This window comes from Podarcis tiliguerta (assembly GCF_965153285.1).
Source record: "Podarcis tiliguerta genome assembly, chromosome: 16".
NCBI classification, from domain to species: Eukaryota; Metazoa; Chordata; class Lepidosauria; order Squamata; family Lacertidae; genus Podarcis; species Podarcis tiliguerta.
In genome coordinates this window covers 518,014-539,412 of record NC_139549.1, presented here as the reverse complement: position 1 = coordinate 539,412, position 21,399 = coordinate 518,014, and the positions used below count along the sequence as shown (strand labels likewise).

The following is a 21,399-nucleotide window of genomic DNA, read 5'->3' as shown; positions in this document are numbered from 1 at the left end:
AACGCTGCCAAAGCAGAGCCCTCCTTTCCTTATCTCGTCTGTCTTTGGCTCATAGCATTGGCCGTTGGGGTGGCTTGCGATTTCCTTGGCTCCAAAGCAGCTGGGAGAGAGTTGTCCCCGGGGCCGCTGGTTTGAGGAATATGCTGGTCCATAAGAACACGAGAAGAGCCTGAGGAACGGTTTAACTCTGCTGCGTGATGAAGGATCTTCCAAAGTTCAGCTTCTTCTTTTGAATAGTTTTACAAACATTTATCAGGTCATCACTTCCTCTCTTGGGAAACCCAGTCAGATGGGTGGGGTGTAATTAATTATTATTATTATTATTATTATTATTATTATTATTATTATTATTATCTGAAAGCCCATCTCTCCATCTGCCTTAACTCCAAGCAAAGCCCTCTTCTGCAAGCTGAGCCAAAACTCCTCACATCTCCCCTATTGATAATCCTGCCCCACCGATCCTTCCCCATGTCTAGCAACCACCTCGACATCTTGTGGCAATGAGTCCCCAGGGCTCACAGAAAAGTGAGCGCAATATCAGGCACCGCCTGGCAAGCGACACAGCTTCTGCTCTTTGCCTTCCATGGGGAACTGCCGGTGGGGGTATTTTCAACGGCTGAGAGATCAGAGCGCCTCGTTGGTGCTGGAGGTCTATTGCAGCAGCCTCCGTCCTCTGACTTAGGAGGGCATTTGTGGGATTGGTGCCCTCTTAGGCCTTTTTATCCAAACCCCCATGTTGTTCTGCGCCCTCTTTTGACAGGCAGATGAAAGCATGTTGCTGTTGCTGTTATCAGCCTGACATCGGCTGTGATCTGCAAAACTTAAGCCTCGCTAAGCTACCCAACAGAGAGAGCTTAAAACACCCTCTTCGAGTTGTAAGCCTTGTGGATTAGCCTACTCTAAAGGGAGATGGCAAACCTAGACAGCATCTTAAAAAGCAGAGACATCACCTTGCCGACAAAGGTCCGTATGGTTAAAGCCATGGTTTTCCCAGTAGTGATGTATGGAAGTGAGAGCTGGACCATCAAGAAGGCTGATCGCCGAAGAATGGATGCTTTTGCATTCTGGTGCTGGAGGAGACTCTTGAGAGTCCCATGGACTGCAAGAAGATCCAACCTCTCCATTCTGAAGGAAATCAGCCCTGAGTGCTCACTGGAAGGACAGATCCTGAAGCTGAGGCTCCAAGACTTTGGCCACCTCATGAGAAGAGAAGACTCCCTGGAAAAGACCCTGATGTTGGGAAAGATGGAGGGCACAAGGAGAAGGGGACAACAGAGGACGAGATGGTGGGACAGTGTTCTCAAAGCTACAAACATGTGTCTGACCAAACTGCAGGAGGCAGTGGAAGACAGGAGTGCATGGCGTGCTCTGGTCCAGGGGGTCACGAAGAGTCGGACACGACTAAACAACTAAACAACAACAAAAGGGAGGTGGCCCTTTGCCTGCTTCTTCAGGAGTCAGACGGTGACAGGTCTGAGCATCAGAACTCAATAAGTTGTATCAGGCCAAAGGGGGCCCTTCTAGCCCAGCCTCCTGTCCTCACAGTGGTCCGCCTGATGCCTGTGGAAGGCCATAATCAGCACCTGATTGCATGAGCAACTCTCCCCTCCTGCGATTTCCGGCAACAGGCATCCAGAAGCATGGCTGCCTCCCACTGGGGGGACAGGGCAGAGCCATCATGGCTAGTAGCCATTGATAGCCCCCTTTCCCCTTGTCAGGTGTGCATGCAGGAGCCAGGCCCTGGGACCAGTAGGGCTTTGCAGGACTGGGGCCTTCCTAAGTTTGTTCAGGAGAGGCAAGGTGTGGCCGCACAGGTGAGGCCACTTGGTAACTCACTGCACCTGGTGGCAAGAGCCGGGAAGGGATATAAGGTCAGCATTTCCCTTCGGCTCTTGGCCACAGCAACACGCTTCCTGCGTTTGGCATTTTGCTTCCTGATCCTTGAACCTCGGCTTCGTGACTCCTTGCTTCTTGATCCTCGGACCCTTGGCTTCTTGACTCCCGGCTCTCTGACCCTCGGACTCCTGGCTTCTGGACTCCCATTCTTGCTCCCACCCTGCCATCTTGCCCCTGGTCCTGACGTCCCCTGCTGGGACTTCGACCGCCAGTGAACTGCACCGTGACACTTCTCCCTGAATTTGACTCATCCCCTTGCAGAGCCATCCAAGTTGTTGGTTGTCACTGCTTCCTGCGGGAGAGTGGGGGAGGCTGCGGTCAAAATCCAACAATATATATGCTTCCCAGTTAGTAAGTTTAGGTGCAGGAGACCACAGAGCTGTATTGCTGATAGGCAAAGACTCAGACCATAGAAACGTAATTGGTAGAGAGGGCTTTGTGTGATGTCATTTCCCCTCCTCTCCTGGGAAGGCATATATAATTTTCTGTTCCTTCCCACCCCCCCCCCCTCTTTCTTTGAGTAGCCATGAGGATAGACATGCTGTCCACTGTCTCAGGCCCAGACACATACCTGAGGCTGTTTCTATTGTCAATATAAACATTTTACCTCCATAGTTTTTACTGCCTCCATGTTAAGGATAATCTAATTTCCTGAAATGGGAATGTTTGCTTAGGTAGATTTGCTGTGTATTTTCAGTATGGTATTTTTTCCCCTTGGCTGTAGCTCTCTCGTGTGATTGGCTGACTGTGAGTCACATGGGAAAGACATTCCATTCCGTTGTGACTGTTATTCCAGAAACTGTCGTTTTTTTAACTGCTTTTTCTGCTCTTCTCTCTCCCTGTGTGTGAGGAGGGAGAATGGCTGCTAGAGAGAGGTTTATTCAGGATCCTGAGTGCCTGTCAGTGTGAAGTGAAGCTGAAGATCCTGAAATGTTAATAGGGAGAATCTTGTGCAGGATCTCTCTATAAGGAACAAAGTGAATAAGCATGAGGTTGTAGATACGTTATTCTCAGTTATGTTTATGAAATTAAAGTCCCTTTTGAATATAAGGAGTCTGGACATTGCACAACATGCTGCAGCTGAGAACCAAGGCAAGACTATGAGTAAGTAATTCATATTTAAAGCTGATTTCCACAGTCTGTTTCTTGATTTCTTTGTTAAGCAGGATAAAGGAAAAGGGGGAGTCCACTTGCTCTGCAGCTAGACTTACTTAAAAGAAGCCTTCACAGCTGATTCCTACATGTTTCAGTTTTGCTGCTAAGGGTGGGGCTTTTGAACTCTGTTCAGCCACACACACACACACACACACACACACACACACACGAGTACCTGGAGGGATAAATTGCAATTAATATATCCTCTCCCACCTATGAAAATGCCACAGAGAGTTCCACAGAGTAGTAACTGTGTGAAGAAGGACTTTATTTTCTCTGTCCTGAATCTTCCAATATTCAGCTTCATGGCAGGTCCTTGAGTTCTGGTGTCTTGAGAGAGGGAGGAAAACCATTCCCTGTCTGCTTCCTCTGTGCTGCGCTGGATCTTACGGGCTTCTTCCATGTCCTTTCTTACTCATCTTTTCTCTGAGATAAAAAACCCAGACACTGCTGCCTTTCCTGTTCTACCCCCTTGATCATTTTCTGAATCTTTTCCACCTCTGCCTTCTCCTTTTGCAGGTGAGGCAGATGGAGAATGAAATTCTCCCCAGGTACTAGGAAGCATGACACAAAGAGAACTGTTCTCCTTGAGAACTTTTCCCTGGTCTGTTCTGAATTTTTAGGGAAGTTTAGGGAAGTTTTTTAATGACTGATGTTTTAATGTATTTTTAATCTCCTGCTGGAAGCCGCCCAGAGTGGCTGGGGGAATTTATTATAAGTAATTATTATTATTATTATTATTTTATGAACAAATTAGGAGCGATTGACAGTGGAGTCTCAGCGATGGATCCATTCATGTTGCCTCAATATAAGAAGAGAACTCTGGGTTGCAGAGAGACTCTGAACATTGAACAGGAGAAGCATCGACACTTTTTTGTTCTAGTTGGAGATGAATCAGCATACGGGGGGGGGGGGTCAAAAAGTATCTGCATGGTGCCTAGAGAATAACTTACACCTAAATATTAGCAAGACAAAGGAGATGGTGTTGGACTTTCGGAGGAAGAGAGGGGAACCTGCCCCGTTGTATATCAGGGGTGGTTGTGGGGTGAGAGTCTCTTCCTTTAAATTCCTGGGAGTTTGCCTTAGTGAAGACCTCACTTGGAAAAACAATGTAACTCAGGTGGTTAGGAGGGCCCAACAGAGCCCAGTCTTGCGAAAGAACAATGTTAAACAACAATTGATAACCTTCCATAAAAGAAAGTGTCCTCTCATATTGTATCACAGTGAGGTACGTTGGCTTGACAGCCACGGACTAAAGTCTCTACAGAGGGTGGTGAACACAGTACAGGATATCATGGGCTGTCCCCTGAGCCCGCTAGATGACATCGCAAGGGATCGTTGCCTTAGGAGAGTGAAAAAAATTCTCAGGGACGATTCACACCCGGCCAGCACCTCTTTAATCTTCTACCCTCAGGCAGGAGATAAAGTATAATCAGTCATGCCAACAGGCTAAAAAACAGTTTCTATCCATGGCCTGTTAGGCTGCTGAACAAAAAATAATACAGTGGTACCTCTGGTTGCGAACGGGATCTGTTCTGGAGGCCCGTTTGCAACATGAAAGGAGCACAACCCGTAGCGATGCGTCTGCACGCGGGTTGCGATTCACCGCTTCTGCACGTGCGTGTGACATTTTGCGCTTCTGCGCAAGCACGAGCAGCGAAACCCGGAAGTAAGCCTTTTCAGTACTTCCGGGACGTAACCTGAAAAAAGTAACATGAGGCGGACGTAACATGAGGTATGACTGCATAGTGCAACTGACTTTTGGGGTTGGTGTGTTGTGCGACAAGCACACATAGTACAATGAGATTGAGTGGGGGGAGAGACTCTGTTAATTACATTGTACACAGGTTGTACATTGACAATAAAGGTATTATTATTATTATTAGTTTGGAGCATGCCACTAGTCCTCATGGAGGCAGCAGGCCACAATCCATATGGCTCACCCCTTCCCCTCTGGGAGCATCGCTTCAGTGCTTAACCAATCACATAGGGTTGTTGGGTGGGTTGAATGGCGGAGAGGGCAGAACCACATCAGCTACTTTGAACGCCTTGGAGGGAAAATGCAAATGGACCATAAATGCAATAAAGAAATAGTTTTGACATGCAAACTAGGCCAGGATTTTACCACAAGGCAGCCAGTGTGGTATGGTATGATATGATATGATGGTGAGAGTCTCAGACTGGCCATAAAACCCCCTGGCTGACCCTTGGGCCAGTCACTGCGGCTCAACCTCACCTCCCACCACCTTGAGTCCCTTGCAGAAAAGGGGTGGGATATAAATGCAAGTCATGGCAGCACCTGCACTTTGGAACTCCCTGCCACTTGAGGCCAAGCAGGTGGCTTCACTCTGTGCTTCTCGGTTACCTGCTAAAAACATTCTTTTTTAGACAAGTCTGTCCAGAAGCTTAGGAAGCTGGTGTGGATTTTAGCCTGTTTTAGTGTTTTAACTTTTTGTGCATGTATCATAACCTGCTCCCCTCCTCGATTTTATGGTTTTCATAAAATTCTCTGGTGTTTAAATTTCATGGAAGGAATGAATGAATACATCGAAGTGGCCTTGAATCATTTGTCCCTCATCCAAGATCTGATTGTGGATGAGGAGGCCTATTTGATGCATAGAGTCTGGGGACTGGTGGAGAGGTCGGAGGGAGAAGATTGGCAGGAGGGCCGGATGCGTAAGGGACAACAGGCTTTAGTGAGCAGGAAGAACCTGTGCCAGAGAGCAGTTCAGACTCTGAGGCTGAAGCAAAGGAGGGGCTGCTGAAGAATTCAGAGAGTCTCCCTGTTCTGCTGCGACAAGCTCCCCTCATCGTTGTCCTCCCAGAACACGCAGAGAAACGAAGAGCGGAACAGGGGCCACAGATGCGCAGACACAATTTGAAACATCCGGGAGAAGAGAAGCCTTAGAAAGGGGGGAAGACAGGGACCTTCAGTTCTGGCCACTGCTCCATAGGGACAAAATCTGCTGGGAAGTGTTGCTGAGCTGCATGCCATTTCCTGAATAAAGAAAAAAAATAAAAAAAATTCCTTCCAGTAGCACCTTAGAGACCAGCTAAGTTTGTTCTTGGTGTGAGCTTTCGTGTGCATGCACACTTCTTCAGATACACATGTGCATGCACACGAAAGCTCATACCAAGAACAAACTTAGTTGGTCTCTAAGGTGCTGCTGGAAGGATTTTTTTTATTTTGTTTTGATTACGGCAGACCAACTACCTACCTGTAACTTGAATAAAGCGTTCACTGACAATGGAGACCTGCATCTTTCTACAGACCTGCATCTGACAATAATAACAACAACAAATTTATTATTTGTACCCTGCCCCCATCTGGCTGGGTATCCTCAGCCACTTCAGCCAGTGCACAACTCAGCGGCCAGGTCGCTCGCTGGACTTCCAAGGCAGGAGATTCCCACCAAACATTAGGAATCCTTTTCTGATCCTAAGAGCTGTCTGGCTGTGGAATGGGCTTCCTCGGGAGGTGATGGGCTCTCCTTCCCTGGAAGTTATTTAAATGAAGGTTGGCTGGCCGTCCGTCAGGGATGGTTTAGCTGTGGTTCCTGCATTGGGGGAGTTGAGAACCCTTGGAAACCCCTTCCAAATTGACAGTTCTGTGATTGTGAGGAAGGCAGGCGGGTTCATAGGGGTGGTTCTTGGCCTGTCTCCCATCCTTTCTCCACCCCCTTGCAAATGACCCCCCCCCCAGCCCCAGAGTCTCCCATGAAGTTGGACCAGGATCCCCAGTCAAGACTCCACCTTCCTCTTTATTGCCCAGGTTTATTGTCTAGCTGTACAGATACAAATGTCAGGGTTTGTGTCTGTGTGTCGAAGGCAAACCTTCCCAGCCCCAGGCTCCCCCCCCCCCCCCGACGGACGACAGCTCCCTCCGTCCAAAATCCCGGCTGCTGGGCGTTGGAGTCTGACGATATCTGGAGGTTTGGGGGAACAGCTGGTTTTTAAGGGGGTCATTAAGAATCCTTTTCGGGGCCCCTTCTCTGGTCCGTCGATGAAGCCCCGCATCCTCCTTCCGCTCTCCGGCCACCGGCCCTGTTGCCTCGCTCTCTCTGCGGCTTGTCCCTGCTTCCTCCTTGCTGGGAAGCGTGCCTGGAGCAAGGCCTCCTGCCGTGGCCTGGCCACCTCTCCCCATGGCCCCCTCAGACCTTGGACTCGCTCTCGGCGCTGGCGAGGTTCCCGTTCCTCTCCTTGTCCGCGTCCTCCTCCACCGCCGCTTTCTCGGTGGTCCCTTCCTCCACCTTCTCGTCCAGCCGGCTGGGAATGGACCAGTAGAGGTGGGCATCCATGCGGGCAGCCGCCTCGGAGAGTTCTCGGGCGCTGCAGCTGGGCGTGGGCACCTCGAAGGTCTGGTGGAAGCTGTTGTAGTCCACTTCGTAGAAGCCGTCCTCCAGAGAGAGGACGGACATGAAGCGGTGGCCCCACAGGACCTCGTCCATCAGGTACGAGCTCCGCGCTTGGCAGGTCATCCCTGGGGGGGTCAAAGCAGAGAAAGCAGGGAAACTGAGTCAGGACGGGCAGAGTCACCAAACGCCACCTTCAGATGGAGTCGGACGTTCGACTGGCCGAGATGGTGCCGCGTAATGCCCTGGCACGAAACCCATCTTATATGTGGCAGTAGCTACCCTTTTAGGGACACAAGTGGCGCTGTGGGTTAAACCACAAAGCCTAGGGCTTGCCGATCAGAAGATTGGCGGTTTGAATCCCTGTGAAGGGATGAGCTCCCGTTGTTCAGTCCCTGCTCCTGCCAACTTAGCAGCTCGAAAGCATGTCAAATTGCAAGTAGATAAATAGGTACCACTCCGGCAGGAAGGTAAACGGCATTTCCGTGCACTGCTCTGGTTTGCCAAAAGCGGCTTAGTCCTGCTGGCCACATGACCCGGAAGCTGTACGCTGGCTCCCTTGGCCAATAAAACGAGATGAGCGCAGCAACCCCAGAGTCGGCCATGACTGGACCTAACGGTCAGGGGTCCCTTTACCTTTTTAGCTACCCTTTGGAATTCCCTGCCTATTGCAACAGGGATCTATCTTACACGAGCTGCCCACCGTTCCCCTAAGTCATGGGTAGGCAACCTAAGGCCTGGGGGCCGGATCCGGCCCAATCGCCTTCTTAATCCAGCCCGTGGGCGGTCCAGGAATCAGTTTGTTTTTACATGAGTAGAATGTGTGCTTTTATTTAAAATGCAACTCTGGGTTACTTCTGAGGCATAGGAATTCGTTCACCACCCCCCAATATAGTCTGACCCCCCACAAGGTCTGAGGGACCGGCCCCCTGCTGAAAAAGTTTGCTGACCCCTGCCTAAGTCAAGTTGTCAGCTCTCCTGCTGAGCTTCTTCATACACAAAGAGCAGAGCCGGCCCACCGATGAGGCGAGCTGAATCACCTGCCTCAGGCGGCGGAAGGCCAAGAGGAGGCACCCCGCCTGCCCCACTGCTGCCGCCTGAGGAATGCTCCCCTCTTTAGTTACTTATCTATTAGAGTTATATACTGACTGCTGGGTCCACCTATTATTATTACTCATTTATTATTGAATTTATATACCGCCCTGTACCCAGAGGTCTCAGGGTGCTCCACAGAACAATCTCTTCCATCTTTTGGGTGGTCGTTAAAGGGGAAAACCAAGCTAAACCAGGTGAAAATGCTATCAAAGGAAGAAATTCTTAGCCACCTGAATGTTTATATAGCCCAAGCAGCTTAATCAACAGAAAACGGCTTCATTGCCCCACTAAATTGCGCAGCCAAGGGAGAAACCGCAGAGCAGTCGCCCCAGTTTTCAAAGCACACCAACGCTTTGACTTGAGTTTAAGCAGCACAAGTACTGTCTGCACTGACTGGCAGCAGCGGCCCTCCAGGTTTTCAGAAAGAGCAAGCAGCCCCACTTCCGCCTGGGAGGTTCTGCATGTAGAGCAGCTGCTCTGCCATGGAGGCTTTCATCTAAAAAAAGTAAAGTTCTAGTCCTCATGGTTCTGATTTAAATGGGAAGCTGCCTTATATTGAGCCAAACCATTGAGGGTCATCTGCTGGGCCTTTGAGTCTCCCCACCCTCCCCCCTCGCCCCCAGCCCACCCCAACCAAGCCCAGTGATCTTCAAAGCCTGACACACACATGCACCCCACTGGCACTCCATCCGTGAGCCAGAAGCCTTTGCAAGCAGCACCCAGAGCAGGAGGCTTATGTAAGTGCACACGGGGCAGAGAAGGGGAGAGAAGTCAATGCTGGAGGGTCCTGAAGAAAAGGGTGAGGACCCCCTGAGAGGGAAGCCCCTCCCCCCGAAAGTTCCTGAGGCTCTGGGTCCATTTGCACACCACCAGCCACAGCTCAGTGCTGTGAGAAGGACCTATAGCCTGACTCAGAAACATGAGGACTAGAACCTTGGTTTATTGGAGGGGGGGAGGCCTGTAGGAACCAGCACTGGAGGTCCCAGGATCAATCCCCCGGCATCTCTGGGAAGGGCTTGGAGAAACCCCAGAGTCTGAAACTCAGGAGAGCCTCTGCCAGCCAGTGCAGGAAATGCAGGTGGACCAATGGTCTGACTCAGGATAAAGCAGTTTCTGGCTGCCCATCTACTCATGAGCCCAGTTCTAGCTTAGGGACTGCCTAGCGCAGGGGTCAGCAACCTTTTTCAGCCGTGGGCCAGTCCACCGTCCCTCAGACTATGTGGGAGGGGGGCGGACTATATTTATTTGGGGGGGGGGGTGGATGAATGAATTCCTATGCCCCACAAATAACCCAGAGATGCATTTAAAAGGACACATTCTACTCATGTAAAAACACAATGATTCCGCAGGCCAGAATGAGATGGCGATTGGGCTGCATTCGGCCCCCGGGCCTTAGGTTGCCTCCCCCTGGCCGAGGGCCTTCTATCCCAGCTCAATCTCACGAGCTCACCTGCAGGAGCGTCGCTGGGCAAGGTGCTGAGGCTCATTAGGAACACGAGAAGCTGCCTTAAGAGTGCAAGAAGAGCGTGCTGGATCAAGCTCAAGGCCTTTCTAGTCCAGCAGCCTGTTCTCCCAGGGCCTTCTTGGTGGTGGCTGCTCCCAGACAACTTTGGAGCCACCTCCCTGGAAAAGCTCCTTGCTGTCCTTCCCTTCCACTGGGAGGTGGAAACCTTCTTGTTCTAACAAGCGTTTGGGAACTGACTGCTTTTAAGGCTGTTTTTATTGCAATTACTGGTTGGTTTTTAATAGAGCTCATACATGTAGTATATAGTTTTATATTCTCTCAATGCTTAATTGTATTTTAATAATCAAATTTTCTATGTTTTTAGCGGTTCTTGTTTCTGTTTGTAAGCTCCCTTTAGTCCCGGCAGGAGAAAAGGCAGGAAATTCATCATCATCATCATCATCATCATCATCTCTCTCTCTCTCTCTCTCTCAGCTGTTTACAGCAATAAACCACAAAACTGTACAATTAAAAACCCTATAAAAAGTGGAAAAAATCCAGACATTGATTAACCATTGTGGAAAGGTGTCCTCTCAATTGCCCGGGCAGGTCCTGATGGGATAGAAAAGATTCCAGTGGCCATATAAAAGTTGGCTTATGGGTTGGATCATTTTTGGGGGGGTCCCCTCCCTCCCTCCCTGCCTCCCTTCTGGCCCTCCCCCGCCTACCTGTGGCCTCCACCATCCCCTCCAGGATGACCACGATCTCGAAGTCGTCCTTCTTGAGCTGCTCCCGGGAGACCTCCCAGAAGGGGCTGTGCTCGTTGATCTCGTGGCTGATGATGAGCGGGGAGACCAGGAAGAGTCGGTCGTCTCCGGTCTCGAAGCCCACGTTGATGTCCGTCTGGTTGAGGGGGATGAACTCCCCTTCCTGGGTCTGCTTGGACTTGATGAGCTTGGCTCGGATGGAGGCCTCCACGATGTGCGAGTTGCGCAGGTCCCCCACGCGGAACATGAGGCAGAGGCGGTCGTCGCGCAGGGAGACCACGGCGTGCGAGGAGAAGACCAGGGTCTCGGCCCGCTTGTTGGGCTGTGAGATCTTGACGAACATGCAGCCCACCATGAAGGCGTTGACCATGGAGCCCAGGATGGCCTGCAGCAAGAGCAGGATGATTCCCTCGGGGCACTTGTCCGTGATGACCCGGTGGCCGTAGCCGATGGTGGTCTCCGTCTCGATGGAGAAGAGGAAGGCCGAAACGAAGCCGTTGAGGTTGTTGACGCAGGGCGTCCAGGCGTCGTCGCCCAGGTGGTCCAGGTCTCCTCGGCAGTAGGCGATGAACCACCAGATGAGGCCGAAGAACAGCCAGGTGCTGGCGTAAGCCAGGATGAAGACCAGCAGGCTGAAGCGCCACTTGAGGTCCACCAGCGTCGTGAAGATGTCCGTCAGGTAGCGGTAGGTCTCGTGGACGTTGCCGTGCTGGACGTTGCACTTGCCGTCCTTCTCCACGTACCGCTGGCGACCCCGCTTCTTCTCCGCCTTCTCGGGCTCCTCGCCCAGGCGCCGCAGGGCTGCCGGCTTGAGCTGGGGGCCCGGGACCTTGGCTTCGGGCGCCAGGGGCTCATGGATGGAGGAGAAGGCCGAGTTGTCCTTCGCCATGTTAGCGCTCGCGGGGCCCGGCCAGCGGCTCCGAGTCTGCGGAGGGGGAAACGCACGAGGCCGGGTTAGTGCCGGAAGCTGCCTGGTGAAGAGCCAGGCCACTGACTACGAGATAGATATATATATACGATATCTTTATTGTCATTGTCCCATGCAGAACAATGAAACTGAAAAACTACATAAAACATTCAAAAACCCCTAAAAACTCTGAAACCCCATATTAAAATACACTATGCAATAGAGACCCCATATGCTGCGTTTAGAACCAGAATTGCATTAGCGTAGAAACTGTTTTTCAGGCGGCTAGTCCTGGCCTTTATAACCCTATACCTTCTTCCAGAAGGCAGAAGCTGAAAGAGATCATTTCCGGGGTGCGCACTATCCTGCGCTATCTCTGCCGCTTTCTTGTGGCACCTGGCAGCATACATTTGATCCAAGGTGAGAAGAGAGCACCCAATTATTCTCTCCGCAGTCTTTACAACCCTAGACAGCATTGGTTTTCCCCTCACCGTGCAGCTCCCAAACCACACACACAGACCATGTTAATACACTCTCAACAGTACAATGGTAAAATGCCATCAACAGGTCCTTTGAGAGATTGTTTTTCCAGAGGATTCTCAGAAAATATAACCTGCTGTGCTCCCCAGGTTAGGTCGTCTCTCAGCTCCATTCACAGAAATCGAAACACCGAGACCTGTTCCACGCACTTCCCCTCAATAATAAGTGGCTGAATATTCAGCGTTGCCTGTTCTGACTGGCAGCAGCTCCCCAGGGGGTGTTTTTCCAGCCTTTCTTGGAGAAGCTGCTAGTGGGGATTGAAGCTGGGCCTTCTGCATGCCAAGCAGGGGCTCTGCCACTGACATGGGGCCCTCCCTTCAAAAGCAAAGCAGGATTCTAGTCCTCGTGATTCAGAATAAAGAGTTTACCTGAGGAGAGCTGCCTTATACTGAGCTGGACGATTGGGTTCCATCTTACTGAGTTCTGCCTTCACTGGCTGGCAGCAGCAGCTCTCCAGGATATTCCAGGCAGGAGTGTCTTTGCCCAAACTTACCTGCAGATGCCAAAGGGGACCGAATCTGGGACCTTTTGCCAGCAAACTATTCCAGCGCTCTCTTTTACATCCACCAGAGGCCAGTTTGGGAACCCTTCCCCGCTGACTCCATGCCAGGCCCACCCTGCACCAGTTGGCAGACAGGGCTATGGTTGGAGCCGGGTGCGAGTTGCTACCCAGGCAATAAGCAGACAAGATGAAACAGGAGCAGCGACGAGGCTGTCTGTTCCACAAAACGGAAGCATTTTATCTTCAAACGGTAAAAGCAGAGAAGTGTCAAAATTTGAGAATGCGATTGTGCAACCACAAGGCGGTTGTCGCTCCTTTCCTTTATTTTTAAGCCTTTTATGCCTAAATCTTCACTGTGAAAACTGCACCCACTTGCCAAATCACAACTAGGGCTCTGGGGCTTGATAGAGAGACCTCTCTTGAAGTCGTGTCCAGCCCTGGTGACACTCACGGAGCCCCCAGAGGAAGATCGTGGACCTTCAGGAATCACAGAATTATAGAATCACAGAACTGCAGAGCTGAAAGGGACTCTAAGGGTCATCTAGCCCAACCCTCTGAAGTGCAGGAATCTCAACTAAAGCATACAAGACACAGGATTTTGGCATTTTGCTCTTCACTCCAGCCACACACACCCAACCTTATTATGGTGACCCTGCCTCTGCTCCAGGTTTGGACCAAGACTGATGCTCTGGACCTGACTTGTTTGGACTGTGGGTGTTCTGCTTAGCGGCTTTGATCTCCTGGGATCAGGACCCTAGTCCCTGGGAACGAGACTAGATGCTAGAGGATGCCAGTTCTACCCTCTGTACATCCAAGGATGCTGGAGAGAGGAGCGGAAGGTGGGCTGGGAGGAGAAGGAAGGAATATTATGCTAGAATGCAAGAGTATTATTTCAAGATTCAAGAGTGGAACGGTCTCCCTTGGAAGACGGTGGACTCTCCTTCCTTCGAGGTTTTTAAGCAGAGGTTGGATAGCCATCTGCCAGGGATGCTTCAGTTGTGAATTCTGCCTTGCTGGGGGTGAGCTCTGGGAACCCATACAACTCCATGATTCCATTATGCTGTGAGTTCTGTGGCCCCTTAAGCACTTGCAGGCTTATTGTAGCACCAGATGACATGGAGAAGAGTCCAGGTTGTGAACCCATAGCCGCTGAGAAAGCAGTTCAGGGTCCCACAGCTGCCTTTGTGGCAGAACAGGCCCATTTAAGGTCCTGCAAGGCTCTGTGCTGTGAATTTTTGATGTAACAGACCAATGGTGTCAGCCACTGGGCCCCGCAGGGAAGCCTGGAGTCTCCAGAAAGTGCTCTCTTAATTGTGCTTGCAGGAACATTAACTGCTCCCAGGAAACATTTTTTTGCTACCATTCCTGCACCCACTTCGCAATTCATCGCGGGCCCAGCATCGCCCATCCCTATTCCCAGGGATCGCTGGCTGCAGAAAATATCATCTTCATGGTGCTGCCCCATGCTGCAAAAACATTAGCATTATTCATCCTGCTCCTGGCGTGCGCCTGTGTGTTTTTAAAGTGCCTGCGTGGGGGTGTGGTGTGGGACCTGCCGATGCTAAAACTGGCATCCTTTTCGCATGGTGGGTTCAGGGAGAGGGTGACGTGGATTGGGGGGGGGGAGGCTCTCACTAAGTGGGTATTGTGCCTAGACAGGCATCAATTTTTTAAAACACACACACACACCTACCTCTGCAGGTGTAAACACAGAAAAGTGGGGTTTACGTAACAGCCATGTTTCTCTGCCCTGGGAGACAGTGGATGCTGGAATTGACAGAACAGGGAGCCTGTTCCTGCCGGCTTCTGCCGCTGGGATTCTTGAGCTGTGATTCCCGCAGAGCAAGAGGCGGGCTGGATGGGGACCCCAGCTCTGCAATCTGTGATGCTAAATTTATATCCTGCCCTCCCTCCCGAAAGAGCGCAGGGTGGCAAAGCCCGAAAAAACTAAAGGGAGCGGGGAATTATTCCAAGGCACACAGAGACTGAGAAAGGGCTGGAAGGAAATGGAAGGTCAAAAAGGCAACGTTCTGGATCAGACCTGTGGCTCATCTAGTCCAGCATTCTGCCCTCACGGTGGGCAGTCAGTAGCCCCAAGGGGAATCCCAAGAGCAGGATCTGAACGCAATAGCCCTCTGCCCTCCTGCGGTTTTGAGCAACAAGGCTATTCAAAAGCACGGACTGCCTCCATCTGTGCGGGCAGACCATGGGCATTGTGGCCAGTAGCCACTGATAGCCCTCTCCTCCACGAATGTGTCTAATCCTCCTTTAAAGCCACCTCCTGTGGCAAGGAGTTCCACAGCTCAACTATGTGATCTAAGGCTTGCACACTTCAAAATCTGAAGTTGCAGCCACGAAGCCTAGAAACATGGCCTTTTAAAAAATGCAATATGTAAGCCTTCCCCCTCTGCCTCAGTTTATTGTTGTGGAATAAGTTGCAAACACCACTTATAAAGTTTCAAATCACATGCTTATTTCCCATGCGTGTTTAAAGGCTTGTTCCAGGCCTTTAGACTGGAGGAGGAGATCGCCCGACTCCCTCCCAGGCTACCTGTCCTGATCTGGGCCCACGGATCTGTGCCTCCCTCAGCAGGGCTGGTGGCAAAGCTGCGAGGAGAGCGGGTGGGTGTGTTGTCGAGGCCCAGATGGCTCGGCTGATTAAGCACGGCTCTATTTTTAAACTGCGTCCGCAGCAATAATTGAACAATTGCACCCGTTCCCGATAAACCGTGTCTGTCTTTGGTTATTAATAGACAGTGTTTGGGGAAAGAGGCCACTCTCACCTGAGAATGTGTTCATAGACTCAGAGTATTATAAGGTCAGAGGGGACCCTGAGGGTCATCTAGTCCAACCCCCTGCAATTCAGGATTCACAGCTGAAGAATCCCTGGCAGGTGGGCATCCAACCTCTCCTTTAAAAGCTCCAAAGAAGCTTTTTGCAGGGAGGAGTCCAGAGTGGAGGACCCAAATCAATCGATTTAAATGGCAATAAAAGAGAGTCTGACTAAATATCATTAAGAACTTTCTGCCAGTAGGAGCTCTTTGACAGCGGGACAGGCTCCCTCGGAAGGTGGCGGATTCTCCTCCCTTGGAAGTTTTTAAGCAGAGCTTGGATTGGCAGCCTGTCGGAGATTCTTTAGCCGTGGTTCTTGCATTTCAGGGGGTTGGACTAGATGGCCCTTTGATGCCCCTTCCAAACCTGTAATTCGACTGTTCTGTAAAAATGATGCAGAAAGGGGATTGAGAGATACTTTGCTTTCTTAGGATACCCAAACTTTTGGGTCAATTGACCGGCAGGAGTTTCAGTATGGAAGAAAGATTGTGTTTTGCTTTGTTTCTTTCAAAAGGGTCAGAATTAATTTACAGGATTCACTGCCTTTTAAAGCCCAATCTCACAAGGGGACCCAGACCCCACAGAACACCCCCCCCCCCGCCTTTCATTTTGATGGTTTGCAGGTAGACTCTCTCCCCTCCCCGAAGCGCAGAGCAGAGGAGGCCGCGTGCTTCTCTTACGTCAGACGCAACTCTAGGAACAGATTGCTGCAAAGCTGGCAAGTGCTTTAACTCACAGGTCTGGGGGCGAAGGTCCCAGGTACACCTCCCTGGGCCCAACTCTGTACCCCAAGGCTGAGCCCTGCATATCCAGGCCCTTAGAAGCCCCTCTTGAACCCTTCTCTGCCAGTGAAAGATTGAGGTGCCCAAAAAGAATCCAGGTGGGGGTTTTTATGTGTGTTGTTTTGCAGCTGGTGTTCCTCCTCTTCCTGACTTGCTCCTGCATTGCATTCATGCCCCATTCCTATCTGGGACCCAGTCCATGCCAGCACCCTGGCAGAGACAAGACTGGGTGAGCGTGGACTTCAGCCCCTTCCCCTTTCTCCTCATAGCGAGCTGGCAAGGAGAAGGAGGAACAAGCACACCAAGTAGGGCAGCCCTGGAGAGAGGTGTGTGTGCGTGCACACACACACACACAGAGCACCCCCTGATGCGCTTCAGCTGCAACCTCACATGCCAGCTTGGACGCTGCCTCTTATTTTTGAGCCACGTTCAGGCTCCCCTCCTGAAGCTCTCTCCATGGTCCTGATTCTTTGCCCATCAGCCCAGGCTCCTGGCTGGTGGTCTTTGGTAGCTCAACCTTGCTGTCCACTGGCTGCTGCTTGGAGGTTCATAAGAACCTAGGAAGAGCCTGGCTGCTGGATCAGGCCAAAGGGGGGAGGGCATCTAGTCCAGCAGATGCCCATTATGGAAACACACAAGCAGGATTCCACCACGAGAGCTCTCTCCCTTCCTGCATTTTCTAGCGACTGGCATTCAGAAGAATCGTTGCTTCCAAGTGTGGCAGCAGAGCAGAGCCTGAGGAGAATGGGGGTGTTGAGCCCCCAAGGAGTTCCCCTATTTTCACTGGGGACTGGGACACAGGAAGCAGCCTTATGCCGAGTCAAACCACTGAGGCCTACACTGCCCAGTATAGTCTGCACTGACTGGCAGCAGACAGGAAAGGGCTCCTGCGCTTGGGTCCAGCTTGCAGGCTTCCCAAAAGAGGGATCTGGCTGGCCACTGTGAGAACAGGAGGCTGGACTTGACGGGCCCCCTTCGGCCTGATCCAGCAGCCAGACTCTTCTGATGTCTTTATGGAACCTCCAGGCCCAGAGGCAGCCTATCTGAACTCCTAGGACCTTAGGGGGATTTGGCCACTGTGAGAACAGGAGGCTGGACTGGATAGACTCGCTTTGGCCGGATCCAGCACGCTTTTCTTATGTCCTTACATCTTTAATCCAAGGATAGCTGCTATGATCTGACTGCAGAGAGAGAGAGAGGCTACTGTCTGGACTCTGGGGGTCCCCAAAGCTTTAGGAAAAAGGGGGTAGGAAGCCACAGGGAGCCCCCCGCCAATCCATCAAACCCCCTATGCTCCCACTACTAAGGATATGGGTCCTGAATCATCTCCCGATGCTGAGCTGAGCTTCCAGGATCCATTGGAAGCAGAACGCCATAGAAACTGCTTGCAGCCTGTGTCAGGATTTAACTGTTTGCAGTTGCTGGTGGGTGGGTGGGTGGGAGGTTGTTCCCAAGCCCTGAGACCTTCCTAAGAACCGCCAACCCCACCCAACACCCAACAAATGTTCCTGTGGAGAAGAAAAGGCTCCCTTCTCTTGCCAACCCACCAACCCCCTTGCCTGGCCCTCAATTTGCAGCCTGACTGCCCCCCCCTTCCCCCTTCCATCTCCCTACATATTTTAACTTCCTTGTTGAAAAATGAAATGCACCAGGAGGGGATGGCGTCCCCGCAAAACCTCCATGCCTCTTCCTGCTCACCCGACTGATCAATTGTTAGGCACAAGGATTTGCAGATAGAATAATAGAATTGCAGAAAGGCGCCCAAGGGCTCATCTAGTTCATCCCCTGCCATGAGGACAGGGGTCCTGAAGGGCTGTTGTTCAGTGGCAGCCCAGAAGGTCATGGGTTGAAGGTCCAGCGATGTCTCCAGGCAGGAGTGGGAAGGTCTCTTTCTTTGAAACCCGGGAGAGTTGCTGCTGCTCAGTGTGGAACAAGGGCCTGACTCTGCAGAAAGCAGCTTCTTAGGAGTTCAGATGCCCTTGATGTTCAAAGAATTAGGCCTTCCTCGGTCTCCCTCTGCTGCTCCTCAGCCTCTCCTACCTTACAGGGTTGTTGTCAAAAGGATAACATTATAGGGAAGGACTGGCGTCCGTCTCAGTGTCAAATATTTTCTTTGCTGTTTTCATCGATGGGGCTGGTTGCTTTTTCTTTTTCTGCTGGTCTTGATATTTGCTTTTCTTTAAATTGGATTGCATGCATGGCTTTTTAATATTATATGGATAAATTGTTGTTTTACTGTCTGGTTTTAAACTCGGCATATTATATATTTTTATAAGTTACCTTCGGTTTGTTGTTGTTGTTTTTAGAAAGGCAGTTAAGAAACTGACTGACTGAAGTATCCATAATAATACAGAGGATTTAAATATCTATTGGGAAGTAACTGGTGTCCAAAACCCAAATATCTCCACCAGCCCTCTTCCTCGCTCTGGCTGTCCTACCTTGCAGTGTTGCGGTAAAAGGAAACAAGGGAGCAGATCCACATTTATCTGGACAAGAGGCTTCAGTTCAAAACCCAAACCACCCTTGAAGCCTGCAGGGCTCCCCTTCATATTATATCCCTCCACCAGGCTTATCCTACTTTGCACGGCTGGTTTTGCAAAGATGAGATGTTAAAAATTTACATATTTATGAAAAGAGAGATCTTGGTTCCTGCCCCTGGCTTCTCAGGAAGTTTGCAAGAGACCCTTTAAAAAACCCCTCTCTGCTTTTGCTGCCTTAAAAAAGTTGTTACGGTCAGAATAAAACAAGGCATAATAAGCATATACAATTCTGTGATTTTTAGGGAAATTGACCTTTCTCCCCTGCTCTCCTTTGCCCTTTCTCTCCCATTCCCCAGTCTTCCCTACCTTCCATGGCTGTTGTTTTCAGAATTAAAACAGGAGGTACCATTGATTTTTACTTTGCAACTCACTCTTGAATTGCCCTTGCAATGGCGAGTGGGGCATGAAAGTTTTAAATAAAAATAAGTTTGCAGATTTTACGGAAAGGAAGCATAAGAAGTGGGAAGTGAGATACGGCTTTCCCTCCTCATCTGCTGTTAAGGCCTCGCAGTATACTCTGCAACTCAGAACCATGAGGACTGGAAACTTGCTTTATGTGAAGGGGAAGAGCTACTGGCTGAGTGGTTAGAGCACTTGCTCTGCAGGCAGTTCAAGTTCAATCCCCAGTGCCTCCTGCTAAGGCTGGGAGAGACCCTGGAGAGCGCCTGCCAGTCAGTGCAGCAAGTACTGAGTTAGCTGGACCCTAAGGCTCTGAATCAGTAGAAGGCAGCTTCCACGATATATAACCCTAAACTGAGTTGACTGGCTATGGCACGTTTCAGGGCAGGTAGGACACAATCATAGAGTCAAAAGGGGCCATAAGGGTCATCTAGTCCTACCCCCTGCAATGACAGCTGAAGAATCCCTGACGGACAGCCATCCAGCCTCAGCTTAAAAACCTCCAAGGAAGGAGAGCCCACCACCTCGCGAGGAAGTCTGTCCCACTGCCAAACAGCTCTTGCTGTCAGAAAGTTCTTCCTGATGTTTAGTCAACATCTCCTTTCTTGGCCTTGGAATCCACTGGATTGGGTCCAGCAGCAGGAAACAAGCCGGCTCCCTCTTCCATGTAACAGCCCTTCAGATAATGGAAGATGGCTCTCATATCTCGCCTCAGTCGTCTCTTCTCCAGGCTAAACATCCCCAACTCCCTGTTTAGGGAAGCTTTTAATGTTTGATGCATTACTGTATTTTAATATTTTGTTGGAAGCCGCCCAGAGTGGCTGGGGAAGCCCAGTCAGATGGGCAGGGTATAAATAATAAATTATTATTATATTATTATTATAATAAGGCTTGGTTTCCAGACCCTGGATCATCTTGGTTGCCCTCCTCTGAACAACCTTCCAGCTTCTCGATATCTTCCTTAAATTGTGGCGCCCAGAACTGGACACTGGACTCCTGGTAGGGTCTGGCCAAGGCCCAAATAGAGCGGTATGCATTATTCTCTGGTGTCTGGCTCTTAACCAGAAGGTTGGTGGTTCGAGCCCACCCAGGGACGCCTGTGGGTAGGATTCCTGCATTGCAGGGGGTTGGACTAGATGACCCCTGGAGTACCCTTCCAACTCTACCATTCTCTGGTCCTCCCCTTCCCCCCTGATTTGCTCTCCTCTACCAGCTTGTCCATGAGACCTCCACCCCTCTCACAGGAACAGAGGACGCTGCCTTCCTTCTACTGAGTCTGACCATTGGTCTACCCAGCTCCATATTGCCTACACTGACCGGCAGCAGTGGCTCATCAGGGTTTCACCAACCCTGCCTGGAGGAGATGCCCCAGGGGGGTTGAACCAGAGACTTCTACTTGCAAGGCTGCTTCCCCGTAGAAGGTTATTCTCTCCGTGGCCTCCTTCGCAGCCCACTCCCACCCGGGAAGGACCCCTGCCCGCGAAGCCGCCCCGAGCTCGTTTCCTTGGCAACCCGGTCCCTGCATCCTTCTCTTCCTCCTCCTCCATCCTTTGCTAAGGCCGCTGGGTCCCTCGAGGGAGCTGTCCGCTCACCTGGTGGTGCTGAAAGCGTCCTGCCTCTCGAGGTCAGCGGCGGCGGCGGCAGCGTGGAGAGCGGAGAGGGAGGGCCGGGCAGGATCCGTGGCCGCCCCCCGGCGGGGCCCGTCTCGCCCGGGCCCCCCTGCATGACATCCCCGGCGCCTCTTGCTCCTTCCCTCCTCCGCCTAAATTTAGCTGCAGCTCATCAGCCCCGGAGTCAGTCTCTCCCTCTCTATATATGGGAGACTTCACTCCCCCCCCCCACCGCGTTCCCAGGCACCCTTACTTCCCGGCCGTCGCCAAGGCAACGGCTCTGGACGTCCTTTGGCTGGGATGCTAAATGGTGGCGAGGCTGCACCGTCTCGGCTTCAAGAGAGAACCGGGAGGGGGAGCTCTGGCGGGCGAAGCAGAACCAACATCGCCGCCCCCTCCCCGAAAACGCACGACCAGGCATGATTTTGGAACTCGTCGGAGGGTGTCGCTGAGGGTTGGGTGTGTGCCGAGTGTCGCTGGGGGGGAGAAGGGAAACGACAGGCCACCAGCCAGTCACGCTCTTATAGAATCATGGGATTGTGGGGTTGAAAGGGGTACCCGAGGGTCATCTAGTCCAA

General features: G+C 51.3%; 2 protein-coding genes and 1 long non-coding RNA gene across 4 annotated transcripts in view; 1 reads left to right on the top strand and 2 right to left on the bottom strand.

The window, feature by feature from the left end:
• LOC310666276 overlaps positions 1-21,399 on the top strand; it is a 119,437-nt gene that overhangs the window by 17,742 nt on the left and 80,296 nt on the right. The gene's annotated exons all lie outside the window — the stretch shown is intronic.
• The window catches only part of LOC310666072 (uncharacterized protein), a 1,539,811-nt gene that overhangs the window by 1,470,026 nt on the left and 48,386 nt on the right, over positions 1-21,399 (bottom strand). The window lies entirely within an intron of this gene.
• KCNJ9 (potassium inwardly rectifying channel subfamily J member 9) lies at positions 6,806-21,315 on the bottom strand. Its single transcript, XM_083416687.1, has 3 exons — positions 20,804-21,315; positions 10,671-11,634; positions 6,806-7,531 (listed from the first exon to the last, which is right to left on the bottom strand). Exons 2-3 carry the CDS (start codon positions 11,596-11,598, stop codon positions 7,203-7,205), a joined length of 1,257 nt encoding a protein of 418 aa, XP_083272813.1. The 5' UTR covers positions 11,599-11,634; positions 20,804-21,315; the 3' UTR covers positions 6,806-7,202.

Bases quoted from the DNA above. Each gene is read 5' to 3' on its own strand.
- KCNJ9 (XM_083416687.1), bottom strand. From the start codon at position 11,598: ATGGCGAAGGACAACTCGGCCTTCTCCTCCATCCATGAGCCCCTGGCG. The intron at 7,532-10,670 runs GTAGGCGGGGGA...TGACCCCCCCAG, and splicing joins GGGGATGGTGGAGGCCACAG to GGATGACCTGCCAAGCGCGG.